The sequence below is a fragment of the Apus apus genome, chromosome 6 (assembly GCF_020740795.1).
Source record: "Apus apus isolate bApuApu2 chromosome 6, bApuApu2.pri.cur, whole genome shotgun sequence".
Taxonomy (NCBI): domain Eukaryota; kingdom Metazoa; phylum Chordata; class Aves; order Apodiformes; family Apodidae; genus Apus; species Apus apus.
In genome coordinates, this window is record NC_067287.1 from 16,319,395 (window position 1) to 16,339,884 (window position 20,490).

At 63.2% G+C, this 20,490-nt stretch overlaps 1 protein-coding gene across 12 annotated transcripts in view; it reads right to left on the bottom strand.

Moving 5' to 3' along the window:
• TNS1 (tensin 1) overlaps positions 1–12,420 on the bottom strand; it is a 60,017-nt gene extending 47,597 nt beyond the window's left edge. For 8 of the 12 annotated variants that reach the window (XM_051622861.1, XM_051622866.1, XM_051622865.1 and 5 more), the window contains exon 1: positions 3,837–4,301. In XM_051622861.1, coding sequence (XP_051478821.1) covers positions 3,837–3,863 — 27 coding nt within the window. In that variant the 5' untranslated portion in view covers positions 3,864–4,301. Of the gene's footprint in view, positions 1–3,836; positions 4,302–11,159; positions 11,198–12,350 lie in introns of those variants that run through there. The other 4 variants (XM_051622855.1, XM_051622867.1, XM_051622869.1 and 1 more) reach the window with 3 other exon arrangements.
• Positions 12,421–20,490: the final 8,070 nt, after the last annotated feature.

Here is a 20,490-nt window from a genome sequence, read left to right on the forward strand (position 1 = left end):
GCCCACACCACGTGCTGCCTGCTCCTGCCCTTACATTTCTTGCAGCTCTGGCAAATCTCCTGTTTATGCAACAAGTCCCCGGCGGGAGGACGGCATGTTTCCATCCGCACCCGCTCCCCCCTCACCCCAGCTCCACCCTGCCGGCACAGCCCCGGCATGTGAGACACAGGGCGGCCGTGCAGAGCCCCAGCCTCCGGCACAGGGGTCCCGGGGAGGGGGCAGCACCCTGGCACCACGCAGCCCCTCTCTGCCCCCACCGGCACTCGGCTGCTTTTGGGGGTTTCTCCTCTCAGACAGGGGTAACCAGCAGCTGTGCCGAAGGGCTGGGGAGCGGCTTGGCCAGCAGCTCCGGGTGAGTCAGGCTGGGCTGACGCTGGGGCACTGAGGTCTTGCCGCTCCCAGGCTTCCCTCCGAGCATCCCCAGCCCGCCCCGCAGCTGAGCCAAGGACTGTCACCGTGCCGTCCCCTCATTGCTGGGATGCCTGGCAGCACCCGTGCCAGGGCAGAGGCCACTGGGCTGCCCAACCCCTGCATTGCCCAAGAGATGCTGCTGGCACCCAGCAAGGGCATCACACAGCAAAGAGCCACCACCGTGCCAGGGACGTCCTCCAAGCTGGGACCCCATCCCCTCTGCCTCCACCCAGTACATCCCCCAGGAGCTGCCCCGTGGCCCATCCCCAACAGGAAGGCAGCAGGAGGGCCAGGACAGAGGTCACCTGGTGAGCCCAGCCCTGCAGATTGGGACTGAGATACCATGGGGGACACCAGCTGCTCTACCCCACAGTGGCTCCAGAGGCCACCACCAGCACCCTGAGATCCACAGCACAGTTGGGAAGCTGATGGCCCCCAGTAGCTCCTGGCTGACCAAGCCAGCAGCCCCAGCACATGAGAGATGGGACAGAGGAGGCAATGCACAGTGGAAGTCCAAGGACTTGTGATGGAGGCAGTAGCACCAAAATAGCCTGGCTTTTAACCCAAATAAGGGCAGGTCCTAGCTCTGGGGTGGTTTGAGCAATCAGCCCCAGGGTTGGCAAATGCCAACTAGGGGCAGGGGAACAGGGCTGTTGGGGGGCAAAACAGAGTTTTTCGGGGTCATGTGGGGAACAGAGGTGCCTCTGCATGCCCAGGACAGGGACTAGCCCTGCTCTGCCAGCAGGAATTGGCTGGGCACGGGGCCGGCCACAAGCAGGGATGTGCTGTGCTCCAGTGCCTAAAAAGGCAACATCTGCAGGCAACGGGCCTGGATCTGGCCCTGCGGGCCAGCGCCTGCCTGGCACCTGCCCCACAGCCCCAGCCATGCCCTGCTGCCAGCACCCACCCATGGGTGCTGCCACCCCACCACAGGGATACCCCTTACCCTGGTGCCACAAGCCCACACCCAGCCACCCAAGGGAGTATGTGGGGTTGCTGTCCCCCCACACCCAGCCTGCCCCAAGGGAGAATATGGGGATCCCCCTGATCCTTCAACAACCCCCTCCAGCCCCAAACCAACCACTGGGAATGCCTGAAAGCAGCCACACTGGGATCCAGTCTGCCACAGGGGGCTTCACCAGGATTGATTTATGCACAAGTTCTTAAATGGGATTGATTAACCACTGGATTTGCCCCTGGGATTGGTCAGTGTGAATCCCGAATTCTCATCCGGGATTGGTCTAAGGACTCTCTACAAGCACATGGATTCTTAGGTGGGATTAGTCAGTGCAGAGATTCTCACACAGGACTGGTCAATACATGGATTCTGACATGGGATTGGTCAGAGCAGAGATTCTCACACAGGATTGGTCAAGAGCAGTGATTCTCAAGCAGGATTGGCTAGAGTAGGGATTCCAGCAGAGGATTGGTGAGTGCATGGATTCACACATGGGACTGGTCAACAAATGGATTCTGACATGGGATTGGTTGGAATATGCATATTCATGTGGGACTGGCTAGCTCATGGGCCCATATCCAGGCTGCCTGCCATTGCTACACTGTGAGTCCCATGTGGGACTCTGCCCCATGGATCCCCTCTGCCCCATGGTTCCCCTCTGCCACGCTGGTGGAGTATCGGGAAGCCCCTAGGCACAGAGACCCACCCCCCTGCAGGCTTTGGGCTGTCCCACAGCATCAGGGGCACCTGCTAGCGCCCATGGGGCTGTATCCCACCTTGAGGGGTGGTTGCCCCATGGTGTCTATGCCCTCCAGCACTGAGCCCAGGGGCTCCTCTCTGGGGGGAAAGCCAGGAGCAGACAGAGACAGGGGTCAGTGCTGTGTCCCCATCCCACAAGATGGAGCTGAATGCCTGCAGTGAAACTCAAATGTTGAGCAACTCCCCCAGAACCGCTGTCCCCCATCTAGGTAATTAGGGGCTGCTGGTACCCATGACAGGATGCCCCAAGGATGGGCTGTACAAGGCCAGGCACAGGACACTGGCACAGCAAGAAGGAAGGCGGCCCAAGGCAGGGCATAGCTCTGCTCCAGTAGCCCCTCCAAACAAGTCAGGGTGCAAATGACCCCGTAAGAAGGGGACACAGAGGGGCATGACGCCAAGGCACAGCACCCTGGCCAGGGTGTGGGGGTGGCAGCAGCCCCAGGGATTGTCACGAGCCGAGCCCTGCCCTTCCTGAAACAGAGGCCAGCAAAATGGCTAATGGAGAGGCTTTGTTATAGACAGCACAGGCTGGGGGCTCGCTTCTCCCAACTTGCTTTCTCCAGAGGTGTCACCCCTGGGATGTCTTCAGACTCCAGGCAGGACACACACAGCCTTCCCAGTGCCACCATGCTGTAGGGACAAGGAGTGCCTGCTTGGGTACTTCCCCGCACCCACAAACTCATCATACAGCAGATGCCACCCCAGCGTGAGGGGTGGGGGGCACAGGCACTGTTACCCCCCTGTCCCTGCCAGCCAGCCCCCAGCACCTACACTGGGGTCACTGGTCCAGGACCAGAGGCTGACCCCAGTGCAGAGTGGGATCAGGCGCATGGAGAACTCAGCAGTTCTCATTTTTTCTTGTTTTCTCCTTAAAACCAAGAGGGCTGATGCCTCGCTCGGCTGTTTCCTCTCCCAGGAGCACAGCCCAAAAACATCTGTGCCGGGACCTGCCCTGCCGGGTTTAACCCTCTGCAGGCCCGGCGGCGCCGCGGGGCCGGGGGTCCCTGCCCGGGGGAGAACGGGGGGGTCTGGCACCCGCCGGGGCTGCCTGACTCCTCGCCACTCATTAACCCGGGGTTTAACCATTGACGGCCCCGCAGCGAGACCAGGGAGGGGGGTTAACCCGTGGGCTGCCAGGGTGTCCCGGCCCAGGCGCTGTCCCTTCTGTGTCCCCTACTCCGGGGTGACAGGCACCCGCCCGGCATCGCCCTTCCCCGGCCGCGGAGTGGGAGCGGAGAGCCGGGGGAGGACCCCGCTTTTCCGCGCAGCCCTCGCTCCCGAGGGACGGGTCCCTACGCACTTCGGAGGGGACGCAAACCCCACCTCCTCTGTGTCCCCCGTCGGGGCACGCTACAGGTCACCGCCTAGGCGAGCTGGGGAGGTGGGCACGGGGGGCATGGCTCCCCCGAGCCACTCACAGCTCCCAGCCGGCCTCACCCCCTCCTCAAATCTTCCTCCCTGCAATCACCGCATTGCGCCCTCCAACCTCCACTGCACCCCTAGACCCCCACCGAGTACCCACAACTGGGGACCCCCAACACGGGGGTCAGCACCTCCGTAACCACGCATCACCGCATCAACCCTCGGATGTCACGCCTGGCGCCCTCCCCCTGAAGAGATGCCACCCCCCGCAGCACACAACTACACAACTCCCCCTCCCGCGGGGGTGGCTGGAGACCCCCGTGCCCTCGCCGCCCGCCCGTACCTGGTTCATGACGCTCCCGAAATCCATCCGGGGTCTCGCCTGCCTACATCCGAAAGGGACGGCAGCGCAGCCTCACCTGGCCCGGGGGGCGCGGGGGGCGGCCGGGGGGCGGCCGGGGGGGGCCGGGGGGGGTCAGGCGGGAACCCGGCGTCGCCCGGGCGGGCAGGCGTGAAAGCAAACTGCAGGCAGAGCCCCCCTCCCTCCCCGAGCCAAGCCTGGAGAAGGAAGGAAGGAAGGAGGGAGGGAGGAGGGAGGGGAGAGAAGAAGGGGGAGAGACCGAAGGGTTTCGCTCCCCGCAAGCGGGACCCCGGCGATGGAGGGGTGCAGGGCTATCTCGCCGGCCCCCCGCTCCCCTCCGCACCCCCGGGACAGCCGGGGCTGGGGAGCCCGGGGGCGCCGGCCCCGCCCTGAGGAGGAAGGGGGTCCCGGGCGGCTTTTTCCACCACTCCCCTCCCTCCTCTCGCTCCTTCTCCCTCTTTCTTCTCCTTTTCCCTCTCCCACTAGCTGCACGGCGCGCTCCAAGTCCAGCCCCACTCCGCTCCCCTCGCCTCCCCCAAAAACGCCCTTAAAGGCAACCAGGAGCCTGGCTCGGGCAGCTGGCTCTGGGCAAGGGGTGCTGGCAAGGGGGCAGGACCCCTCCACCCCCCAAAAAATACATCCCCCACCTCCACTGCCTCCCCCTGCGAAGTGCTTTGCACCCCGTGCCTGCGGGGCTCAGCGGGGTCGGGGCCTTATCACCCCGCGTGACGCCACTGGCGTCCCCGTGCCCTTGGCGGGGGGGTGGCAGGGACAGGGGTGTGGGGCCCTGCTTGGGGCCCTTTTTGCCTGGCACCCCCTGGGTATGGCTTGGTCCCCCTCTGCCACCCATGGGACAGGGTGCCCAATTAATGTCCCTTGGGTGTCACACACCCCTGGTTTTTGGGGCATCTGAGGATTTACCAGCCCACCCCCCAACTAAAAAGCAAAGCCAAACTGCTGGAAAAAACCCTGGCTGTCCCTTGGCACGTGGAGCCACGCCAGTGCCTGCTCGCCTGTCCCAAACCCAGGGTGTGCCCAACATCCCCCTTGCCTTCCTCCCATCTTCCTTCCTCTTCCTCCTCAGGGGCTCTGTGTGGTGATGGATGGATGGAGCCCGGCTTTCCCCAGCCACCCCAGGGGCAGCCCAGCCCTGCCCTTGCTGCACCAGCAAGTGCTCAGTGCCAGGAGACCCTGGAGTGATGCAGGAAGCCCCCTGAAGTGTGGGGAGGTGGGAAGCCCACCCATCAGTGCCCCACAGAGCAGCGATCTGGCAGGGGAGGCGGCAAGCCAGGCACCCAGCCCAGCGCTGTTGACATTTTCTCGCCCAACGCCTCCCCGTTCCTGTTTGTGTTTCCGTCCTCACGCCGCGGGCTCAGCCAAAAGGCCAGGGCTGGCTCTGCTGGTATGGGACAAGACCTGGGGGACCCCCTTACCTTTCTATCCCCCCTCAAAAGACAGCAGGGATGGGTTAGTGGCAATGGGCTCTCCCTCTGACCTCCTCCAAGACTTCCTTAAGTTGCATCTCCCATGTGAGTGCAAATCCGCTCCAGCAGATCCTGCCCAGCCCCTCCAGGCCTCAGTTTCCCTTGCAGCCAGATGATGACATGGGACAGGAGCACCAAGAGGCATTGGCAGACCCTTCCTGCTGCCAAGGAGCAAGCACCAGACCCCAACATCCCTGGGGGGCACCTCCTCAACCCCCTCCTGAGCAAGTGCCAGCCCCACTGGCCCCTCCCCAGCACCCAAGAGCATAGGGCTGGAACCCAACAGCCACCACTCTAGGGACAAACTCCCCTGCCAGGATCCATTCGTATCCCCAAACAAGACCCCTCAGCACCACAGCCCTCAGAAATCAAACATCCCAGAAGGGCGGAGCACTGCTGATGGGAAGAAGGGGCAATGAACACACAGCTCCTCAACAGGCAGCCCCAGGATGGCTCCTGGGCCCTGGGAAACACCAGCAGAAGAAGAGCTGGGGCCAGATGGGAAACTGTCAAGTGGCTAAGCAGGATGGAAGTGAGTGGGTGAGCAAAGGGCACTGACAGCATGTCCCCATCCCCAGGGAGCTGACAGGAGCTGTCCCCTGGGGAGATGACGTGTCCTCTTTGCAGGACACGGCCAGAGACAATATCCCTGAACTCCAGCCACCAAATACCTCCCAGAGTCATGGGGGTCAAAGCACCAGTATGAGCGGGTTCAGCGATCAGCAAAGTGTCTGGTGGCCCCTGCACTCCACAAGGTCCCCCCAGAACCCCCAGAGAAACCAGCCCTCATCTGAACCAGCTCCTCTGCAACCTAAAATAAGCACCCTTGAGCACCACCACCTCAGATCCAGGGGGGAAAAAGGGGGAGTCAGGGATCAGGTACTACAGGGGGTCACCTCCAGAGGTGAAAGAATGCAGGGAGGAGATGAAGTCCCAGTGCAAGGTCTCTAGAGCCCCTTCCTAAGCAGACCTTTTCGCTGGCTTGAGTTTGGTCCCACCCCTTGGAGAGTTCTGGGGGTCTCCTGGGACACAGCACCCTGCCCAGGGAAGGTTCCAGAAGGGGCGGCCATGGGGGATGCAAAGTGGACCAGGAAGGGAGAAAACTGACTGGAAACTAGGCAGAGACCTGCCACAGGAGCCCCTGTCCAGCCCAGATCCTGCTTCCTACCATCTGAGGGGCCCTGGGAGGCTGGATCCAGCCCTGGGAGCCCCCAGGGAGGGAGACTGGTGGTCCCGGCTTCCTCAGTTGACACCTCCTAGGCCAGACCTGGCCAGGGCTCACCAGTGCAGTGAGTGTGGGGCAATCTCAGCATCCCTGCTCCCCTGCTTGCCCTCTCTGGCCCAGCAGCACCCGGAGGGTGCAGAGAAGGGCCCCAGCTCCTCCGAGCAGCTGAGCCGACGCCCACCCCCCCAGAGCTGAGAGAGACCAAATATTTGGGCGGTGACGTAAAGAAGGGGAAAAAGGAAAGAGGGAGGAAAAAAAGCCCAGAACCCCCTCCAAGACCCGCTGCGCAAACATGACCTGGCACGGCTCTGGGGCAGGGCTGACCCCCACAGCCCCCCATCCCACTATCCCAGCTGGGCCCATGCCAGGGCCAAGGACACATTCCTGTGGCATTCCTCCCCCCTCTGCCGCCTGCGCTGCTGTGGAGACCAGGGGTGTTGCTAATTAGCTGTCCCGAAGAACTGAGGGGGTGGCTCTTAACGGGACACTGGGGACAGGGACGGGAGGGGCAGCTCCCCGTGTGACTGGCACATCATCCCCTCGCAGTGCAGGGAGGAGGCACAGGGGAGAGTGGCTGGGGCAGTGAGCGGGGACTGGGGCTGCCACATGTCCCCTCACACTACACTGCCACAGCTGGGACATGGATGTCCCCTCCCTGCTGCCACCATCCCAGGCAGAGCACAGGCACCCCAGCACTGCCCACAACCCCCAGCCACGGCACAGCTGTGCTCAGCACCATGAGTCAAGCCTACCCAGAAAGAGCCCAAACCACTCCCTGCCTCAGTTTCCCCTCCTGGCCCTGACTCGCTTTGTAGGCGAGGGGGACCCCAGCACCAGACATGCATCCCCTTGGCCAGCACCATGCGTCCCAGCACAGGTTCCTCTGTGTCCCCCCACTGCCAAGGGCCCATCGGTGCCCTGGGCACTGGGAGCGATTGCTCTGGCCCGGACGCGCCTCATTGCCCAGCCCTGGCTCTGCTCCAGCCCCCGGTTTAATGATGGACAAATCACCCCCACCCGCACAGCGTCCCATCGCAGGGGGGCACTTGAAAAACAAGCTGGGCCTGACACGAGGCCAGCCGGGATGGATGGCACCGAGCTGGCAGCACACATGTGTGAGCACCCGCCTGTGTGCAAGGGCACTTGTGCACACGGATGGGACGATCTTGCACACACGTGCATTCCCCTGCAGGCTCATGCGCGTATCCCTGCATCTGTAAGCGTGATTATGCACACGTGTGCGCACACATGATCACGCAAACACATTTGTGTTTGGGCACACGCATGCACACTTCACGCATGCATGTTCACATGCACAGACACATACACACTCACACACATGGCCTAGCAGCCCAGCACAGCTCCAGCACCTGCTGTCAGCTCCCCAGGAGGAGACACGAGGGGACAAAGCAGCCTCCAGGTGCCCTGGCCCCATGCCATGTACTGTGCCTCAGTTTCCCCTCTTAGCATAGCCCAGCACCTCTGCTTGCCCAAGACCTGTGGGCCCCGGTGTGGCATGGGGTGAGCAGGGCAGGCTGGAGCTCTGCCAGGCCCCGGGGCTGGCACAGCCACTGCTTCCCAGAACCACCCACCAGCAATCGCCAGCCAATTCAGCAGCCAAACACCACAGCTCTCCTCAACCTCAGCCAAACTGGCTATCGCCAGGCTGGCTCCTGCCATGGGGATAAGCATCGTCCCCTGTCTTTTCTCAACTTCTCCAAGCAGCATCAGGGCAAAATCCAGCCCCACTTGCAGTGGGTCCACCCCAGGGGATGGAGACAGATCCAGCATCTCTCTTGGTCAATGATTTCGGACACGTCTGCATGGGCCCACTGCCCAGAGCATCCTCGGGCTCATCCCCCCATCCTGGCCAAAGAGCAGTGTCACCACCTGATCCTGGCTGTGCCAGGACTGGGATGTGCCAACGCACAGACTCACCAAAGCCTGACCACTGCCACAGAAAGCACTGCACCCCATGCTGTGTCCCTCACCTCTCGCTGCCCCCTGGCAGGGCTCTGTGACTCAGTTTACCCAGTTTTCAAAGGAAGCTATACCCCCTCCTGCTTTGGGCAGGCAGTTTCAGTGTGGGGAGGGAGGAGGCTGGCTGGGGGAGTCAGATACACATCAGTGTCCATCCATCCGTCTGTCCCCCTCAGAAGGAGGGAGGGACAGAGGCTTGCTAAGCAAGGAAAAATCCCTGGGCGGAGGGGCCAGGCTCGAGAAGGGCCTTAAATGGGCATGGGAACAGTGTCATGCTTCCCAGCTGATGCGTATGCGGCTGCCCCGGCCCCCCCAAGAGCTGCCCACAGGCACCAGGCAACCTGCCAGCATCATTGCCACTGCAAGGCACAGGTCCCACCACTGTCCCTTGCCCTGTCCCATGGGCAGGGGAGGACCTTGAGGGGTGCAGGTCACTGCTGGGGCACAGGTCCTGCCTGCCCTGGCACAGCTCTGCCTGCTCACTGTGTCCTCAAGGATGTGGCACTCACCAAGACCCCAAAACTTCCCTGTTCTCCCCACATATACCCCAGTGCCCCCCCATATCCTCATCACACCCGTGATATCCCCCGGGACCTCATGCTCAGCAGCTCCAGTACAACCTTTCACACCCCACCAGCACCCCCTATCCACACCCCTCTCTCTTCTCTCTCCCCACCTCCCACCATACCTAGTCCATTTGGGGGTTGTAGCTGGGGGCTTCCCCGCAACTGGGCCAGGAGGCAGCTGGCCAGGAGCCAGCTGTGCAGGAGAGCAGCTGAGGGGACAGAACAAAGTGTCAGGGCAGGTCCTGAGGGAGTAAATATGGGGACTAAGGGGAAGATGTTGCCAATAGCATGGTGGGACAGGCTCCAGGGCCAGAAGTCACCAGAGAGGGGAACACCAGCACCTTGGCAGCATCTCCAGCACAGGAGGAGGAAGTGTTGGGGGATGCAGCTGCTAGCACCTTGGGGGTGTGTCCATCTTCCCACTCCAAAATATCCTGGGGGTGCAGGGGTTAAACATTGAGGGGCTTCAGGTAGACAAGAGGCAATTTTTGCTCTGTGCCAAGCCCCCTCCCCACATGCACCCTCCCTGGAGACCCCATAATAACAAGCCGGTGTATGAGTCAGCTGGCCTCTTGCCCGGCCGGAGGAGCCCCTCCCTGGGCGCTGACCCAAAGGAGCTCTGCAGAAGGCCCCTGGCCCTGGCCCCATGCACACACCCCCCCCAGCAGCACACCCCTCGGATAGTTGGCCCCACCGAGGGGGCTCCAGCTTCCAGCGAGCGTGGGAAGGGTGACAGAGGCTAATGAAATGCAGCCGGCCGCAGGAGCAAGCCACGGGCTGCCCCTGCACACAGGCTATCCAGATGCTGGGACTCTGGTGTGACCCCCCTCCAGCCCCCTTGGTGCACAGCCCCGTATCAGACATCAGAGAATCCCCACTGGGCACATACCCAAGCACACGAGTTTCTCGACACACCCTCCTGCCTGGAAACTACTGGCAGATACTCCCTGCCCCTGTCTGCTGTACTGTGGGCATCCCCTCACCCCATGACCCCCTCACCTCTCCTTCAACACCCCAGCATTGAAGCAAAGCCATCTCCTCTGGCCTCAGCCGCCAGGTATCTTTGGCACAGGGTCCCCAGGGTGGCACAGGGCCCTAGGGTGGCAGAGGACCTGCAGGGTGGCACAGCCCCTCTGAGCCTCCCAGCCACCTCCACCCTGCTCACTCAGGGCCCAGGGTGCCAGGCATGTCCCCGGGGGTGCCCCCACAGCCCCTATCTCCTCTGACACCCTGGCAGGGGCTCGGTGCCAGGGCTGCTCCCAGTGCCTGCCCCGCGCCACCACCCACGCCGCAGCACCCTGCACAGCCTGACACGTGCCCAGCCCCTGGCACAACTCCCCCAGGCCTTTCCTCTCCCTCCCTGCCAGGCCGGGCACAGGCACGGGCACAGGCACGTCTCAGCCTACGCCACCTGCCCGGGGCGCGCCAGTCTCTTCCCGCCCGAGATGCCAACCCCAGAGCCGACTGGCACGCGTGCTTCCCCAGGGATTCAGGAACACGCAGCCTCCCTTGCCATAGCAGCGCAGCAGTGGGCGCTGCGCCCACCTCCAGCTCCCCTGAGAACCTGGGTTGCTGATGGGTCCCCCTCCACTGGTTCGGCAGCTGGACAGACGGACATCACCGCCAGGCATCTTCAGCTCAGCTCTCAGCTGCCAGCGAGATCCGCCCCCAGCACTGATGGGTATGGGCAGAGATGCTCAGCCTGCCTGTGTGCTGCCAGCAGCGCATGGCACCCACAAGCAGCAGCCTGGCAAAGTGCACCCTGCTCCAGACGCCAGGACACAGATCCCTGCCAGCCCCCTCTGAGCAGAGCTGCACCCTGAAACACAGCCCTGTGTCCAGATAGGGGGCCAGGCAGCAGGATGGCACTGCCAGCCTCACCCACCAATGACACCAATGCCCTCGTAACCAGCCCACAGCCACCATCATGTGGCACCCACATCTGGGTGCCCATCCGGTGGGGTCAGCAGGCATGGAATGTAGCATCCTCCCTCCAAGTCCTCAGTGCCCCCCAGGCAGGGACAGGCACGCCTCGGGGCACCACCCTTACCTTGGCTTGGCACTTGGTGTGGCAGGAGAGCTTGCAGCCTGCAGGAGAGAGGGGAAAGAGGGTTAGTGGGGACAGGGGAGGGGGTACTGCCATGGGATAGGGGTGGGCACCCTACACATGGGGCAGGACAGGGGGTGGCACACCACACTGCAGAGCACCTTAACACCGGGCAGGCTGCCAGGACATGCACATGGATGCCCACACCTTGCAGAGTCCGGGTGTCAACAGCAGAGCACCCTGTGCACACACATGTGGCATGAACTCACACACACGAGCCGTGTGTCCCTGGTGCCATGATGTGTGTGCAAACCCCAGTGCCCAGGGGTTAAAGGCATGAAGTGAGGCTGTGCACAGACATGTCTCACAAGGTCTCACACGTGCACCAGCATGCACCCCAAAGGGATGCTGCCAGCGCCCGTGCCCCCGCCTGCCCACATGCTGCTGTTGCACGCTTGCACCCCTGCAGGGGATGGTACATCCACCCGGTCTGTGCCAGGGTGTCTTTGCTGCTGCTGTGGACATGCACTCACACAGGGCACTGCCCAGCCCCGCAGGAAGCCCTGCAAAGCCACATGTCCCATCCCCAAGGGACACGAGGGCCCGGGACGCCCTGCAAAGCCACATGTCCCATCCCTAGGGGACACGAGGGTCCACGCCCAAGCCCTGTCCCCCCCTGGGGCTGTTTCCTGCAGCGCAGGAAGCCGCATTGTTCCCGCGGCCCGCGGCGTTTCCTCCCGCTGTCCCTCGCACGGGGCTGGCAGCACGGCACACGTGCGAGGGGCCGCGGCGGTGCCTCTGCCCCGGCGAGCCCAGCAGAGGCCGTGAGCACCCGTCTGCGCGCACAGACCTGCAGGCGTGTGCACACACACATGGTGACACTTGCACACTCAATGCACGCGCGTGTGGCTGACACGCAGCCACATGCACACGTGCAAGTGCCTCCACGGGCCACGCTCCCCTCTCACTCACCTTCCTGCCCACAAAGGTCCTGCACGCACTCCTGCACACCCGTGTGCTCTCCCTCTAACAGACACGTGTGCACACAGGCTACCATAGGTGCGTATTCCCACCTTCACATCTTCACGCATTCAGCTGCATGTGCAGGAACTCATACACATGCCCTGACGTCTTGACCCACACGCACACACCCCCGCTCCCTTCCACACGCGTGTGCCCATACCCCCAGCTCACCTCGGCAGGTGCTGCCCTGGCGTGTGATGGCCTGTCGGCAGACCCCGCACGCTTTCACCTTCTTGAAGCTCGTCATCTTGAAGGTGTGTCCGGGAGGGGCTTCCAGATCCTGGGGCTGGGGGGACACAGGACTTCATCAGCACGAACGAGGTGGCACAGAGACCTGGGCGCTCAGCGCTACCCTGCCTCAGTTTCCCTCTGGGCAGGGGGTCATCTTCCACCCATCCCTCCCCAAATTAATAGACGTGTCCCAGCACCCCAAAACACGGGTCGGGAATCCGTGGGCCGGGGAGGGCGGAGGGGCAAGACGGGGGGGTTGCCCAGTGCACCCACCCACCCCCGCGGTCCCTTGGAATAGTCTCTGGCGCCCCCTGGTGGTGGGCGCCGGAGGTGTGCGCGTGTGTGTGCACGCGCCTGTGCACACACATACATGAGCGCACCCTCACCTGCCTGCACGTCTGCCCAGGTGTGTGTGAGCAGCAGGGGCGTGTGAGTGTGTCTGTGTGTCTGTGCGCACAGACACGTGTGTGCGCACACATGGGTGTGCACTGGTGTCTCCTCACACGCGTGTCCCTGTAGATGTGTCCCTGTGCATGCGCATCTCTGTGAGCACGCGTGTGCAGGCACAAGCACGTAGGCCTGCACACATCGGGGGGGGGTGAACATGCTTGTGTGCATGTATGCAAACTTGTGTGCACGTACACACATGGAAAGCACATATATAAAAGCATGTGCGCCCTGATGTGTTTGCATGTACATATGTGAGTACACAAGTTCGTGTGCAAACGTGCATGCACGCATCCAGGTACGTGCAGGTGCTTCCAGAGGCACAGCCCATGGCAGGGCGAGGCTGATGCCACGAGCGTGAGGGCAGGATGGATACGAACATGCACAGGCACCAAGGTGTGAGTGTGCAAAAGTGTGCATGTGCTCTTGCACAAGGGCTGAAGGGGGGGGTCCTGGCACAGCTGCAGGCAGCCAGAGTCAACTCCAGTCCCCCTCCCGGCTGTTTGGGAAGGACACCCGCTGGCAGTGTGCCAGCCCTGCCCACCCACCCTCTGCCAGATAAAGACGTGAGCCCCCGTAAATCCGCTTTTTCATGCCAAGACTAATGAGATTAAGCAGAGGCCCAGCAGCCCCCCTTGCCGAGGTGCCCCGCTCTCCTCCGGCCTCAGTACTGTGCCAGAGCTGTGGGAGACACTGAGCCGAAGTGTCAGGGTGCTGGGTAACTCTCTCTGAAACCTCCCTTTCCCCAGTGCATGCATGGTCAGAAGAAGGGCTTGCACGCATGTACCATATGTGCATGCAAACACCCTGGGGCTGTGAGGGTGCTGCATGTGCTACACAAGGTGCGTGTGTCAGCACCCTGCATGCGTGTGCATGCCTGCGAGTGCACATGTGTGTGAGCAGGCACATCCCAGCCAGCCACAGCAGCAGCAGATGTGCAGGCAGACTTCCACGCTCCCACATGCAATCATGTGCACACTTGCATGGGTTTGTACACGTATGTGCAAACCACTCTTCCTTTGGCACCTGCTCCCACAGGACCACTCATTGGTCCCCCAGCAGCCCTCAGCACTTGTGCCACCCTACGAGGGACTAGGGCATAGATGGATGGGTGCATATACATGTGTGCACACGTGTGTGCACAAGTATGTTGTCACCCCTCTGGCAGCCGTGGGAAAAGCTCCCCCAGGATGGGGGCTCCCACGCTGCAGTTGCTGGGTGACAGTGAGAACTAACGATGCCATGAGCTTGTTTGCATATGCAAAGCAGCATCTTTGCTGTGGGGTGTCCCGGGAAGAGACCTTGTCCCCCGCTCCCAGGGACCCAGCCGGGATGCCCGGGGTTGCCAACATGTCTCCCATGCACATACCCCGTACCCTGCCCTGGACCCAGACATCAGCATGGGCCTGCTTCATTAACAGCAATTATCCTCACTAGGGAAAGAGCTGCCCTCCCTGTTCCCATCCCTCAGAGCCCCCTCTGCTTGTCCCATTGCCAACTCCATCCCTGTGTTGGGGGACATCAGACCCAGCGCCTGGGTTTGTACTCTCACTTCCCTGCTGCCATGGAGGGCAGTCTGCCCACTCAGTGCCACCCCGCTGGAAGGGGATTCAGCCCATCCCACAAAACAACCCTGTCCCAGCTCCATACTGGCAGGATTCCAGTTAGCCTCCCTGCCCCCAGGGCTGGGAATTACTAGGGGGATGCACAGTGGGGCTAGGGCACCTCTTGGGGATGCCACCCAGGTACCCAACCATGGGCACCCACCTCCAGGAGCCAGCCCCCACACAGTGCAGGCAGGCCCAGAGGGTGCCACAGGCAACCCTGGCCATTGGCCCCTCAACAGGCAGATCCAAGGAGGCTGGAAGGGGACCCAGGTGTCCTGGGCTGGAAGAGGAACCAGGAGGAGATGCCAAATTAATCAGGAGGAGCTGGGAGGCCTGGCTTCATTGCCCAGCACTGCAGAGAGGTGCAGCAGGGGGGGTGAACTGAGACACCCAGGTCCCCTGAGGCTGCAAAGTGGGGGCACATGGGGGCCACCAGACATCTCAGTGTGGCCCCGTGGGCTCAAGCGCACCCACACTTTGCAGCCCACTGCACCCCGGGCCACAGCTCGCCTTGGGAACTGGGGACAGATGGGGTACAGAGCCCCAACCCCCAGCGCAAGCTGGATCCCACTGCCAGTCTGCCCACTTTCCCTCCCCTCCAGTGAGGCAGCACAGCCTCGACCCGGGGAATTGGGGGGCCCCCGGCCGGTGCCTCAGGCTGGGTGCCGTGGGGGATCAGACTCCCACCCTCCCCATCCCCAACCGCAGACCCCCTCTATAGACACACACGCACGCCTCAGTCCAGTGTCACTGTTCTGCATCCCAGCCAGGTTCCCCCTTCCTGCACCTCCCAGCCCGGTACCCACCACCACCGTTCTCCCGGGCCGGTCCCGCTCTGCTCCCCCCAGTCCACGGAGCTCCTCCCGGCCACGTTCCCGGTCCGGTACCCCCAGCCCCGCCCGGTGTCCGGCCGTCCCGGCCAGTCTCCGCTCCTTCCCGGTTCCTCCAGAGCCGGAGCCCGTTTCGTTCCAGCACCGCCGGTTCCCCCTGTTCCCAGTCCGCCCCGTCCCGCTCCCTCCTGTCCCCCCGCAACCAGCCCCCATCCACCACCCCGCTCCCAGACCCCGTTGCCGGGCCCCATCGCGCTGCTGTCCCGCTCCCCCCCAGTACCCCCCGGTGCGGGCCGTACCCAAAGCAGGCAGGAGAGGCAGAGCCCGGTCATGCTGCCCGCGGCGCGGCCCCGCGGCCAGCCGAGCCCCCCTGGCCCCCTCGCTCCGCCCGCCCGCCCCGCCCCGGCCCCATACCGCCCCTCTAGCCTGGGGGAGAGGGGGGACGGCAAAGCACACATCCCCCCCGCCCGACCCTCGCAGCGCCCACTGGCACCCCGGCTGAGGTGGCCCGGAGAGAGACCAGCAGAGCGGCTGCGGGGCTGTGGGAGCAGGAGTGGGGCTGTGCCTTGTCCCGACCCTCTTCTCCCCCCACACACACATTTGGGATCCATTTCCTTCGCTGACCCGGGGGGAACCCGCCACCCACGTCACCCCCATCCCTCCTCCGGCCTCCAGCGGCTCCTACGGCGGGGTGGGTGTGTGTCCCCTATCCCCAGCTGTGTCCCCTGGGTGGTCCCGGGATGGGAGACAAGGAGAGATCGACGAACATCCGTGAGCCGAGCCGGGGGGCCTCAGCGAGGGGGGAAACCTCCAGGCGGGACAGAGAACAGCTTGGCAGCCCACGGCTCTGGCAGGGATGTATTTGGCACGGGGTGCCCCAGCCCCTCCTGGGGGGCCTTGGCCGGGCAGCACAAGGTCCCGCGTTCCCTGCCCCGCCCCCCACCCCGCCGCCAGCACTGACTCTGGCTCCAGCCTGGAAACTTGTGCTCAGCTGGCCGTGACCATGAAAGTGTGAGTCAGGGTGGGGGGACGGGGGGAATGACACGCTGGCGGGACGAGCCACGGCTGGCACGGGGCCGTGGGCACAGCAGGGCTGTGGGCACTGTAATGCCCCCCCGCCTCCCCGTGCCTCAGTTTCCTGTCTGTACGCTGCGTACAGCCTGCAGCCCAGAGAGATGGGGCGGCTGCCCTTCCCAGACACTGAGGTGGCTTCTGACCTTCCCAAAGTGACACAGCCCGCCCCAGTAGATATCCCTGTCCCACCGTCCCCTGCCCTACCACACCTCTGTGCCCATCTGACCTGTGGTAGAGGTACGCCTGTGAAAATGTGTCAGCTGGGACAGGGGACAGATGGGGACAGCACCTCCCGCCCCCCCATGCCAACCAGGCCCAGGGGTGGAGGGAAGCAGGGGCGGCCTGATCCTGTTCACAGGGCTGAGCAGGCAGGGGGACCCCATCCGTGCACCCGCCCATCATTACAGCCCTCATTAATCAGCCTCGTTACTGCCCACAAATGAAAGCCCCAGTGGAGAGGGGTGTCCCCACCCCTCCCATAAATCACCCCCTCCTATTCACTGCCGTGACAAGCCCGGGCCCCTGAGAAGGACAGGAGAAAGGGTCATGCGATGGGGTAGCTGCGGCATCATTTAGAGCTCGTTTTCTCAGCAGGGGGGGTAAAGACAGGGGCACTTAGCCCAGGGACACTCCCCCCTCTCATGGGTACCACTGGTACAAGCATGCACCTCCAATGCAGGGCCAGCTTTGGCAGGAGTCGTCTGCATTCACCCTCCCAGGGTCACCATGTCCCCAAGCCCCTCACACCCCCTTCCAGCAGAGCGATCCCCGCACTGTCTCTGGTCTTACAGGGCACAGGCACATATTGCACAGACCCACCCATGTAGATGCTGGGGCACACTCATGCGCACCACACATCCTGACCATGTCATACATGGCAGGTGGACACCTCTGCACATGGGTGTCCATCTAGGCACAGGAAGGGCTGGGGGACACCCCTCTAGCAGCTCACACCAGCGTAAAGCCCCACTGCTACTGGACTCAGTACACACTTGAGGGACACTCGGCAGCTCCCCACAAACCTGGTACACACCCACAGTCCTGTGAGATGCCGTTCATCTCATCCCAGCCTCATCTGCACGAACACACACATGCACAAGCACACACGTGTGTTACACACCCTTATGAGTCCCTCTTTTCACACCCACATCAGGGACACAAGGATGGACATGGGACCACACAACTGCCACCCCACACCCCACCAATGCCACCCACCCACAGTCCTGAGCACCCGCCAGACCCCCCAGCAGCTCACGGTCCTGCATCCCCTGAAAACGCTGGGGTCCTCAAGCAGCCAGGAAGCTCTCTCTCCTCTAGGCTGGGTCCCTGCCCTGGCACATACTGGCCTGTCACCACCCTGCAGTGACACTCCCCCAGGCGCTGCCTGGCGGTGGCTTTGGCACCCACTTTGCTGGCACAGTGCAGCCAGAGTGGCCCATGTCACCCTGTCGGGCACGAGGCAGCTTCCTAAAGGTTAAGGAAACAAGTGAAGGTAGCACAGAGGGAGACCCACTCCCTCTGCCAGATTCCACTCTCCTTGCCTCAGTTTCCCCAGCATGGGCAGCACAGCAGGATGAGTCCCCTTCCCAGGTGCTACTTGGACACAGGAATCCCCCGTACAGGGCAATCGTTTGGCACAGGGATTCCACACACACCAGGAACTGGTGGGCACAGGGATATTCCATGCCAGGTGCTGACAGGCACAGAGGTCCCTCATGCTGGGCACTTTTTTGGGCACAGGTATCCCACACAGACTGAGCACTTCATGGTCATAGAGCTCCCCAGTTCCAGGTGCTTACAGGCACAGGAATCCTCCATGCTGGGCACTTTATGGGCACAGCGATCTCTTATGCCGGTTGCTTTATGGGCACAGGGGTCCCTCACACTTGGTACAAGGGTCCTCCCGTTGTGGGTGCTGTAAGGACACAGGGACACCCTTTGCCTCTGCACACACTCTGTAAGGACACAGGCATCCCAGCAAATCCCTTCACATGAAACGCTCTACAGCAGTTCCCAGCAGATCCCCTACAGCCAGGCACTGCAGGGGCTCGGGGGTGCGGGTTACAGGGTGGAGAGTGTCACAGTGCCATGCTGGGGGGCGGACACACACACACAACGAGGGACAAAGGACATGCCCGACACTCTGGCATGCATATACACAGCTTAACCCCCCACCGCCCGCAGCAGGTAGAACCAGAGCCAGCCTGTACCCCCATCCCCCTGCACCCCCAGAGCCCGCCCCAGCTCCGTGACCCCCCGCAGACCATAACCCTAACGCTGCGCCCGGCGGTGCCCGCTTACCTCCCGGTGGCGGCAGGCGCGGAGTGGCAGGAAGCAGGACACCAAGGACTTCCACCAGCGAACCAAGGTGGCAAAGCACCAGCTCAGCCGGGTCATGGTGTCCCTGCCCGGGGGTCACCCGGCCGGGGGGGTGCAGGGGCCCGACCCCTGCCCAGGGCACCCTCAGGGGGCGGCCAAACCCAGCCCTGCCCCGCCGGCTGCAACAAGCTCCGGTGCCCGGGCAGTGCCCAGGAAGTGCCCGGCGGTGGGCACGGAGCCGTGCGGCGATGGGCCGGGGGGCTGCGGTCCCACCGAGCCCTGTTCCCCCCCCCCGGTCCCCCAGCGTCGCCTGCGCGCTGGCAGCCAGGCAGGGAGCACCGTGCCCGCCCATGTCCTGCAGTGCTTGGGTGGGAGCCAGCTCCGCCACGCTCCCCCTCCTCCTTCTCCTCCTCCTTCTCCTCCACCTCCTCGCACACAGGGCGCGGGGCCCGGCATCCCCCCAGCTCACCCACCTGCCCCCTAGTCACGGCATCCCCTGGGGTGGACACGGGACCCTAACAGCGCTCCCCCCACAGAAGCCTGGATTCTATGGCAGCTTAACCATTGACACCCCCCTCCTCCCCTACCTTGACTCAGTTTCCCTCTGCCCCCCCCCGCCCATCACAAGCCCCAAGTGGTAGTGCCTGCATATGGGGGGGGGGCTTCCTGTCCATTTACCAGCACCCCCTGCTACCTCACCAAACCTCTTCCCCTCTCAGAAACCCACGAAGACATTCAGGGACCCTTTCACCCACCTCCCCTCTGCAGGGCGCCCTCTCCAAGAGGGTGCCTGGCTGATGCACCATGCTGCAAGCAGTGTTACCCAGGGGGGACCCCTTATCACAGGACACCCTGACATGGCCACCAGTACCCCAACCCCACCATAAGGTTTGCCCAGGGCAGGGGGGGATGGGTGTACCCCAACCTGCAGCTGCACTGGGGACCCATCCCCCCTCCCATACCCATTGGGGTGATGCCAAGTGGGGCTAGCATCAGCAGCCCCAGATGCCACCATGATGCTGTGGAGATGCTGGGCAAGGACCCATACCCACAGGGCGGCTGCCAGTGCCAAGCATGGGCAGCAGCTGTGCCAGGCCTGGGCAGTAATTGCATTTGCCCTGAGAAGGCTCCTAATGAGCAGCAGCACCAGTGAGGAGCACAGGGGGCAGGGGCTTGTGGAGGTCCCACACACTTCACAGCTGTCTGCCACAGCCCTGCCTGCCACCCAGGTGGGCAGAGGGCTGGCGGGCAGGGGGTGTCAGGGTACAGTCCCCACCCTTAGCACCAGGGAGGTGACATCACCGCTGGCTCCACCGTCCCCCACCCGCATTTAATTAGCAGATGGCCCCCGAGCCCCAGACCCCCCCGCCAGGCAGCACCAGGCCTGTGCAGGACCATTAGCTTTATTGGCTGTGCTGAACGAGGGCCAGGCCTCGTTAATTGAATTGCACCCGCGCCAAGGACGGGCAGGCGTCTTCTCCCCCCCAGCCCCCTCCCTTGCCCACTACCAGGACAGGGACACGCCCCCTCACATGTAAGTGGGTGTCAGGGTCCTGCCCATAAGGTGCCTGGCATGGGAGGGGTGGGTCCCACTGTGGGCACACACACGTGCGTCCTTTCTGTCCTGTGCCCACGCCTGCCACACGTATATATGACTTGCACTTACACACGCACCCCTATAGCTGTGCACACACAGCCTGCACATGCGTGCAAACACACACACACACGCACACACATACGCATCCCCCCGACGCAGTGGGGTGCTGCTTCACTGCCCCCCCAATATCCCTTCCAGCACCCCTA